Source organism: Gadus chalcogrammus, chromosome 21, assembly GCF_026213295.1.
Source record: "Gadus chalcogrammus isolate NIFS_2021 chromosome 21, NIFS_Gcha_1.0, whole genome shotgun sequence".
Taxonomy (NCBI): Eukaryota; Metazoa; Chordata; class Actinopteri; order Gadiformes; family Gadidae; genus Gadus; species Gadus chalcogrammus.
This window is the reverse complement of record NC_079432.1, coordinates 12,487,538-12,497,709: the sequence shown is the minus strand read 5'-3', so window position 1 is coordinate 12,497,709 and position 10,172 is coordinate 12,487,538. Positions and strand designations below refer to the sequence as shown.

At 47.0% G+C, this 10,172-nt stretch overlaps 1 protein-coding gene across 1 annotated transcript in view; it reads right to left on the bottom strand.

Annotated features, from left to right (window-relative positions):
* Window positions 1–4,207: 4,207 nt before the first annotated feature.
* Window positions 4,208–10,172, bottom strand: part of adgb (androglobin) — a 58,517-nt gene continuing 52,552 nt past the window's right edge. The window contains 5 exon segments of the mRNA XM_056581302.1: window positions 4,208–4,899; window positions 5,568–5,751; window positions 9,371–9,482; window positions 9,618–9,723; window positions 9,971–10,126. Of these exon segments, the coding sequence (XP_056437277.1) occupies window positions 4,717–4,899; window positions 5,568–5,751; window positions 9,371–9,482; window positions 9,618–9,723; window positions 9,971–10,126 (741 nt within the window). The 3' untranslated portion in view covers window positions 4,208–4,716.

The following is a 10,172-nucleotide window of genomic DNA, read 5'->3' as shown; positions in this document are numbered from 1 at the left end:
CTTCCACCCCTGCCTGGCTGGTGGATGTGAATGGCAGAAGGGATCGGCCATCTGGACGGAGAACGCAGCCAGCCGCACGACAGGACACAGCCCTCTCTGCTCTACGCCAGGCACACAGACTCACTGTTTACACTTTTTATATGTGGAGGCTGCAGGTTGTTAGGACGGCTGAACGAGCCCCCCGATCCTGCAGTGTGGCACCTCAGTGACTGTGGTGTATTTATTATTAAAACGTTTTTTTCATTACTGACAGCCCTGTGGTTCCCTTCGGCTGCGCTCCCTGTACACGGTATACCTGTGAAGGAAAAGGTTTAGGCTAAATGTTGCCCCCCCCCCCCCCCTTCCTCCACATCCCCTGACTCAGGTGTTTTTTTTTATTTCCTTCCAGAAAGACACAAAGACAAAAGAAGAGCGAGATAAGTGGAATAGGAGAAAGGAGGAGAGGTGAGAGTGATTTGAAAGTGTGTGTGTGTGTGTGTGTTTTAGAGCGAGTTTTTTTAATTTTTTTATAGAGATCAGACAAAAAAAAGAGAGCATTTTTATCTGTCTGCAAGATAGGGGCGGACTCAAGCCCCGACTGTTGGCATCACCGTGCGTGCATGCGTGCGTGCGTACGTACGTACGTAGGTGAATGTGTCCGTGCGTGCGCCAGAGGAATGGAAGGTTTGGGATTACTGCGGTAAAGCCACTGGCGTCAAGGTGTGTGCCCTCCCCTTTACTCGCTTCAGCGTGATTGTTCTGTCAGCACCAGGAGCCTGGCTCGCTGCCCCGGTGTCACCCGAGCTAAGCCCCAGCCGGAGCTCAACTTCTCCCTCCTCATGCTGGTGCGTGCGTCTGTGTGTTTGTGTGTGTGCGAGGGAATGTGTCGCTGTTGTCGTTACTTCTTTGATGAAGCGGTGTCGTCGTATAGTCGTACAGAAGCTGAACGAACCAAAACTGCAGCCGGGTTTATGGAGTGGTTGGAGGAGTTTGCGGTGCGGGGAGCAGTCTCATCTTGCAAGCTCAAACGATTTGCAATGTTCAATTGATTGCAGCAGCGGAGGCACGCTTTCTCATGGGAGAGTATTCACTCACCACTACACACACACACACACACACACACACACACACACACACACACAGGTTTATATTATGCACACTTGCTCAAATCTTTATCAGTTTTGACTTGCGGACTCTCAAACTCACTGAACATCTGCATTTTTACCCTTTAGGAAAAGTTTGGCGAAAAACTCAAGATAAGGAAAAGACCAACGTTTTTCGCCCGACCCTCAGATAAGAAACGCTTTGTCTGTCAGTATCAAACACAACAGTGTCTCTCCAAGATGACAAATCATTTCACGATTTATTACTAAACAATGACCAAATAAACATTACCAACACAATAACGACTAATGCCCCTATGCTTCCAAAATGGAGGCGATCATTGCGTGGGGAAACAGCGATGTCAAGTACTATAATTCCTCAGGGGCTGGATAATTGTTTTATCTTTTCAATCTGCTGCTTTTTAATATGAATACATAAATGGATTATATTAATATCGGTGGTTGTATTCATGCAAGCTTCACTAATGGAGACCAGGAGGTGGATTAATTGTGTCAGATCATCACATCTCATTGATCTGTACCGCTTGTAGAGATTTATCGTGGTGCCCCTATATTGCCAAGGAGAAAAAATACCAAAGAACAAAGGTCTTTGGGTTCCTTGCTGGTGGGCCTTTTCACTTCATCTACCTGGACTCATTTCATTTCCTAGGAGTACTGCTTGTACCGGTCAGATCAGAAAGATTGCGAAGCAGAAAACACAAGCAAATCACAAAGTGCCCATTCAAGACTTTCACAGGATCCAATGTCGCAGGGTTATGTGGTCATCTGTTTGGGTTTGGATTAGGATTGCAAGTGGACGCAATCGGTTCATCATTTAGAGGAGCTGTATTCCGATACAGGCCAATGAAAACGACAATGTACCTACAAATAACCCTATTTGTATACAACTACATCTCCCTACACCGCTAGTGTTAGTCAAAGCACAGCTGCTTTACTTAGCATTTAGATGACGTGCACACATCAACGCACACCCGCACCCACACCCACACAAACCTTGCCACACTCCAGGTCCTGTTTTCAAGGTTATAGTTGCCTCTAGCTCCCAGCATACCAACACACACAAGCCAACAGCTGTCAATTATCAAACAGAACCTTGGTTAATACACACACGTCACAGCCAATTAGAGTGTCAGGGTATCTCTCTTACACATACACACACACACACCCACAACCACGCACAGACACAAAGACACAGGCATAGACACACACACACACACACACCCACAACCACAGGCATAGACACACACACACACAGACACAAAGACACAGACACCACACACACATACACACACACACACACACACAACCACGCACAGACACAAAGACACAGGCATAGACACACACACACACACAGACACAACCATGCACAGACACAAAGACACAGGCATAGACACACACATACACACACACCCACAACCACGCACAGACACAAAGACACAGGCATAGACACACACACACACACAAACACAACCACGCACAGACACAAAGACACAGGCATAGACACACACACACACACAGACACAACCACGCACAGACACAAAGACACAGACATAGACACACACACGCACACACACAGACTCTCACACACACACACACACACACACTATATCTGCAAAAAACATCCAATCCCCATTGGTTGTTTGTGAGTGTTTGAGTCCTGCAGCGAGAGGGGAAGCTGATGTTGAGGTTGTTGTGCTGCTGGTGTGTTGTCAAGGGGAAAGGGCAGGAATGGAAGGTATAGCAAATAAGCAGGCAAATAACTATGTTTCCCTCCAACAGGAGGAAAGGAGACAGGGAGAGAGATAAAACGATGGTTAAATAACAGACAGACAGACAGACAGAGATAGACAGAGGGAGAGACAGAGAGGATGAATGTAAAGACAAAGCCTGGAGGGTTGGCTCTCTGGTGGGTAGCAAAGGACATTGGGGTGGCAGTGGAGGACTTCCTGGTAGACTGAATGGACTAGTGTCACACTGCAGCACACACACACGTTCCCACCGGAGAGAAATACTTCTTCTAATGAAATAACACAATGCAGCATCAGGGTTTGAACACCGGAACGCACATTCAGATTCAGTTCCTGCTGCAGTCATGCTATAATATTATTGTCTTTATTTTTTTAAAGGAGATCATGTGTGATGTCACAACAACATGTATTTTTCCTCCTATTTCCTGCAGATATTTCACGTACACATAATTCGTGAGTTATCTGCAGGAAATAGGCTTCTCACTGACAAGATAGCGAAGGCAGAAACATACAAATACTGTCCATCACTATCCTCCTCAGAGTGTGCATATACACACGCACACACATGCGCACACACAAGCACTCACACATGCACGCGGACACAGACGCACACACACACACACACACACAAACAGATACACACAGACACACACACACACCCTTGAACGCATGGTGGAATTGAAATAAGGATAATTTGCTTGGTGCAGAGCCACAAAATTGAACTATTCATTACTGTCAACCTTGAAAACAGGCGTAGTGGTGGTGCATGGATGGGGAAGATAATGAGAATTTATTAATGGCTGAAACCACTAGATGGCAGCCTCTTCCTTTCATTTCCAATCTCCCTGGTCATTCCTCAGCTGATCAGCTGCTGGATGAGGGATCCACCACGTGAGGATACAGGGGCTTTGGCTTCACCATCTCAGGGTCATTTGAAGAATAATCGAATTTAACCAAATCTACTCTTCGGCATACATTGGTACCCTACGCGATATTAAAGTGATTTTTTTTTATATTTGCTTAATAAAATGTACTTCTTTGATTGATTTCTATGATAAAAATTCCCTGTGACTTCATCATCAGCAGAATAATCATCATATTTTTTCAGTTGAATTCCCCTCAATCGTACGGAGATGGTTCATGAAGAATTACCATGTGCAGCATGTCAGAAATACATGTCACTTTGGTCATTGGGTCAATAGCACAACCTTAAGGAGAGAGATATGATATGAGGCATGCCATCAGGTCGCCTGTGCCACCAAAGGTCAAAGCTATTCATCAAAGGTCACATGGTGGAAAAAGAATTGATGCAACCACAATAAAATAAATGGAAATGTGATGTTTTCAACCCATTATATGGACTTTAATGACGGGGAGGGGGAGGTCCATTAGCGAGAATGGCCCATGTTTTCTCCATGTGTTTGACTGATCGGTCCATCAGCCAGGAGAAGGAGAACAGGAGAGGAGCCGAATCCCAAAAGGCCAAAAAGAAACATTTCACATTGAGATAACAGTGAGATAACAGTGAGATAACGCTTCTGTACGACTGAATTCAAAGCTTACTAATATATAGCCATACTTAAATAGTAACCATTTCTAAGGTAACGACGTGGATCAGGAAATATAAATCAGGCTGTCATAACTCATCTCGAATGTTCAAACTAGTAATATGTGAAGCTATAACAATAGTGAATGTTTTGCTGAAAAGGCTAACACTAAAAAAAACATTTTTCTTGCTAGGCACCAGCACCCTTTTTGTCATAAATCTCATTCTAATGTAACGCAAAGCTTCTACGGCCATACTGCAGGGGGGACTAGCTTAACTGAAGAGCCTACACTACGGTCGGTGGCCGTCAGACCCACATTCACTTCTTGCCGGCACTGTTGGGCTTGGCGGGCTGTGTGGCGGCCGAGACGGACGCAGCCGCTCCCGCCTGCTCCTCCAGGCCCCCCTCCTCTCCCTTGTCCCCCAGCTCGGCCTCCATCAGACGGGCGTTGACCGCCTGGAGGGCTGCCTGGGTCTTCTGCCGCTGGTCGCGCAGGGTGACCTGTGAGCGCCGCGGGGTTCGGAGAGAGAGTGAACACGACGGAGGACGGCAGGGGCTTATTTTAAGGTTTGGTTTCGATTTTATTGGTACAGCTCTTAATCACAGTGAGGGTCTCAACGGGCGTCACAGGCCCACATTTACGACACCCCCTTACCCTCTGAAGGGCGAGGAAAAACCTCCCTAATTATCAAGGAGGAACCCTCAAGAGGGAACACAGAGAGAGACACCCGGGAATGGTTAGCAGGGCAGTAGGGGCCATTATGGGAGCTATAATGGTAGCATAAACACGTTCAGATGGTGTGGGGCTGACAGGGCGACGGCCACTTCTTATCTTCCTCTCTCTTTCAAACTCCCTTCTGGGATTCTAACGGTATAGCCACTGAGAATCCGGCACCTCTTCTACAGGGCTAGGCTTTAACGGCTAATCACACCACACCTGGCGGCATGTCATGGGACCTTTAACAAGAGAGACCTGGCTCAGACAGAAGCAGTGCAATAACCTAGTCTAAGTACAATGATATCTGTTTTACACATATACAGATGAAACCATGACAACCAGGATTCCCAAATAATCCTCACCACTAATCTTTCACTTTCTTTTCTACATTGCAACGCGTTCCCCCCGGGGCGGCGGGGCGTCCGGGCCGCCGGCGGGCGGGGCCACTGACCTGCATGCCGTCGTACATCTCCAGCTGCCCCTGGATCAGGGCGGTCCTGCTCTGCGCCTCCCGCCGGCGGTGCTCCAGCACCGTGTCCCGCAGCAGCCGGTAGCCCTGGATCTGCTCCGAGCGCTCCCGCCGCTGGAGCACCTCCACCTCGGCGTCTCTCAGCACCGGCTGGGCCCTGCGACACCTAGCGTGGACAGAGACACGCTAGCTCGTATGCTATGACAACACCTGTAGCACGTAAACACGTTAGTGGACGGAGACACGCTAGCTCGTATGCCATAACAACACCTATTAGCATGACAACACTAATATACCGCCAAGCGTCTCATCTCATAAGGACACCTAGAGTGAATGGAGACACGGTAGCTTGTATGCCATAACGACACCTGTAGCATGTCAACACTAATACATATAACTATACGATCATAATAAAATAATATACCCCCAAGCGTCTGAACAAAGTAGCTAAGGACACCTAGCATGGACCAACAGACATGAGCTAATATGATAGGCATACTGGCTCATGGCAACCCAGCGCAGTGAGGTTAACTTCAGACGGAAAAGACGGGCAAGAGTGGTTGTGGAGAGTGGAGTCCTAAGTATAATTTCTTAAAGCCATCAAATCCTTATGCAGTCCTTTATGCTTCATCGCAACAAGATACTTAAAGCTACTTCTACCCCTATCACCATGACCACGGCATGGACTGAAAACATCACCTTGCTCCCAAAGTTGCAGAGGATACGGCCTCGTCACATTGTCTAAAGGCTAAGTTCATATCTGCCGTAAAGGTCACCTTCAGGGGAGTAGGGGAGGAGCAGGAGGAATACACACACACACACACACACACACACACACACACACACACACACACACACACACACACACACACACACACACACACACACACACACACACACACACACACACACACCTTATCTCATAACCCAGGTTGTACCCACAGATAGAAATATACAGAGTATGCTGTTGATCCGCTCTGAATTCACTCTCTATTTAGCTTTGGGTGGATGTATGCTTGTTTGTGTGTACGTGCCTGCGTTTGTGTGTGTGTGTGTGTGTATGTGTGTGTGTGTGTGCGCACACGTGCATGTCTGAGCATGTGAATCCATGTGTTACGTGCGTGTCTGTGTGCGTGCGTGTGTGAGTGTGTGGCCATGTGTATGGGCCCATGTGAGGGGAGATGAGTGTAGCCCTGCAAGAGCTGGTCCTGGAGGTATTCCGAAGGGAATAGCTCCCATAAGCGGACCTTAATGAAGAGGGGAGGGCACCGGAGGTGTTCGCCTTGGCTAATGAACATCACCCTATGCAAGCCTTTCACTGTGTGTGTGTGTGTGTGTGTCTCTGTGTGTGTATGCCTACGTGCATGTGAGTGTGATTGAATGTATGTGTGTATGTGTGTGTGTGTGTGTGTGTGTGTGTCTGTGTGTCTGCGCATGCATTTCGGTGTGTGTGTGTGTTTGGTTGTCCGTGCATGCGTGTCTGTAAATGTGTGTGTGCACATGCTCACATTTTTAGGTCATGTACCACATCTGTGCCTAAAAGGCATGCCAAGTTCCGTTGTCAAGTATTTAGTCTGAGAGAGAGAGACAGAGAGGTAGAGGGAGAGAGAGAGAGCGAGAGAGAGAGAGGGGAATGAATGCTGTGTGCTGCAGTATAATCAGACTCCTCTAATAGACTGACTTCACGGGATCTCTCTCTGGCGACGTGACTCACAGGGCTACAGTGTCAACAGCCGTCCCCAGCCTGCCACACACACACACACACACACACACACACACACACACACACACACACACACACACACACACACACACACACACACACACACACACACACACACACACACACCTGCACAACCACACCCACACTGACACACATCCACACCCACCCACTCACAGAACGGAAGGGCGAGAGAGAGGGGCACATCTCGCTGGGGCGGCAAGCTCATCAAGGTCTGGAAATAGCGCTCTAATTAACGGACCCAAATATCTTCTCATTTATCACCTAGACGGACAGGCAGAGCGGGAGGGACGGACGGACGGATGGGGGGGGGATTGGTGGACGGCAGAAGGGATGGACTGACTGGTGGACAGAGTGAGGGAGGATGGAGGGATGGAAAATGAATGAATAAAGAGCTGTGTCATGAGTCAAATCATATCTATATTTATATATATATATATATATATATATATATATATATATATATATATATACATATATATAGAAGGATTTTACTAATGACATCGCTCTTCCACATAAATATATAATTATATGTGAGCATATATATTTATTATATATATATTTATAATAGATTTATAATTTCAGCTTCCCTTTAAAGCTTCTTGTCAAGCGACACAGCTAAAAGAAAATGTTGTTGCTATTGGCAACTGCCTCATCTTCTCCTCACTTCAGCTTCACACTTCTCATTAAAGAGGACACCTCTTAATGTGCATGCCCATTGCCCACACAGAGTGCCTGTGCGGCGGTGGTGGTGGTGGTGGTGGTGAGTGTCCCCTGTGAAGATACTGTTCTCAGATGCTAGGGTCCAAACCCCCTCGAGCAGGCAATGCAAGGGAGGGACCACCAGGGGGAGCCCTGTCTGTGTGTATTTACATACAAAAACACACACACACACACACACACACACACACACACACACACACACACACACACACACACACACACCACACACACACACACACACACACACACACACACACACACACACACACACACACACACACACACACACACACACACACACACACACCCTTTCACTTACAAACCAAGCCTGCGATCACACCAAATCCGTGTTTCATATGTGATGTCAGTGTGTTGTGCTACTTTAATTGCATTGGATTTTTCCTACTTGTACGTTTTGTAAAAATAACCGCTCTTTGAAAGTAACATCATATGGTTTCAAATCCCATTTTCCCACATTTGACTTCAATGTTTGCATCATTATTTTTTTACTTCAGACTATGAGAATTCCTTCATTAAAATACATTCCCATCTCATATCCCTACGTCACTGAGTCGGTGTACTATCAAACTACACGACTCTTCACTCCGGGTAACATTACCCGCCTCCTGGCAGCATTTCTTCAATCCAAGTCTCTATCGGTAATTATCTCCACTAATGTTGTACATAACTGGGAAGCTTAACGGCTGCGAAAGATAGGCTGCTCCACTGCAAATGCATTGACTTGCGTCATGGCAATTCATCCATAAAGTAATTGTAGGTTGTTGTGATCGCAGCTTGAGGCTTGAAATTCGCACAGAAGGAAGGCAGATATACATCGTAGAAACACACACACATACACACACACACACACACACACACACACACACACACACACACACACACACACACACACACACACACACACACACACACACACACACACACACACACACAGATATATATACACACACACACACAATATTCTAATGGCGTGTAGTGTTGTAAAGGGAAGGAAATGAATGATCTTGCGGGGGGGGGGGGGTGACTTGAGTTAAGGTATAAAGGAAATGGAACAGGTTCTGGCATGTTTGATCGGGCTATTAGGTCTCTTCCCGGATCCATTTTCTTGAGTTACATTCTAATCCTGATCCCTAATTTAGCTAAGTTAGCGATAGAGAGATATAGAGAGAGAAATATCGATAGAGTAAGAGCTCATCAGCGAGAGAGAGAGAGAGAGAGAGAGAGAGAGAGAGCGAGGGAGACAGACAGACAGGGAGAACGAGAGAGAGAGAGAGAATGTGGAAGTTGAGATGAGAGAGACCTGATATAGTGAGAGTAGTCCAGGGCTGCAAGTAGGCTGGCTGGATCAGATCGGAGGGAAGGCAGCTCCTGATTGGTTAGACCGGGAGCAGGGTCGGGAGAAGGCAGAGAGGCTGCAAAGATATTAATCAGAAAAGGCCACATTAGCATAATATATCACCATAATTTGTGTATTTGTGTGACAATGTGTATGTGTGTGAGCGCTTGTGCATGAATATGTGTTTGCGTTGGCGTTTGTGTGTGTGTACCAGGCTCTGTGTTCTTTGTGTCATCAGTAAGGTTGTCTTCATGACCTCCAGGGGAAGGCGTGGCCTTCTGGATGTGGTTGAGATACTTCAGACGAGATTGCAGGGCCTATAAAAAAACAACAGCGCAACACAAGACTTTAACAGAAGACTTAAACTTAAACTTATAAACTCAACTTATAACTTAAACAATGTACACTGAAGGGTTTGCTGTTGTATGGTTTAACCCTGGTTCATCCCTGGTATGGTAACAATGGTACTGTCAAAAATGAGACGCAAACCGAAATCAAGTCACTGTGTCAGAAATCCTTTGGTAATGATTATTTTAAGTGCGGTTTAGATGTGCGTGTGCCCACCTTGGCACGCCGCCCCGGCTCGGCGGTCTCCCAGGCATGTCTAATGGCCCTGATCTTGTTCAGTCTCTCCGTGTCCTTCCTCATCTCCAGGCTCTCTGCCTTGCTCTGGTCGCACACCACACACAGTCTCCAGGTGGGCTTGCTCAGGTCCAGGCTCTGCTTGGTGCAACCAGTTCAACCGCCCACAAGACAGACACACATG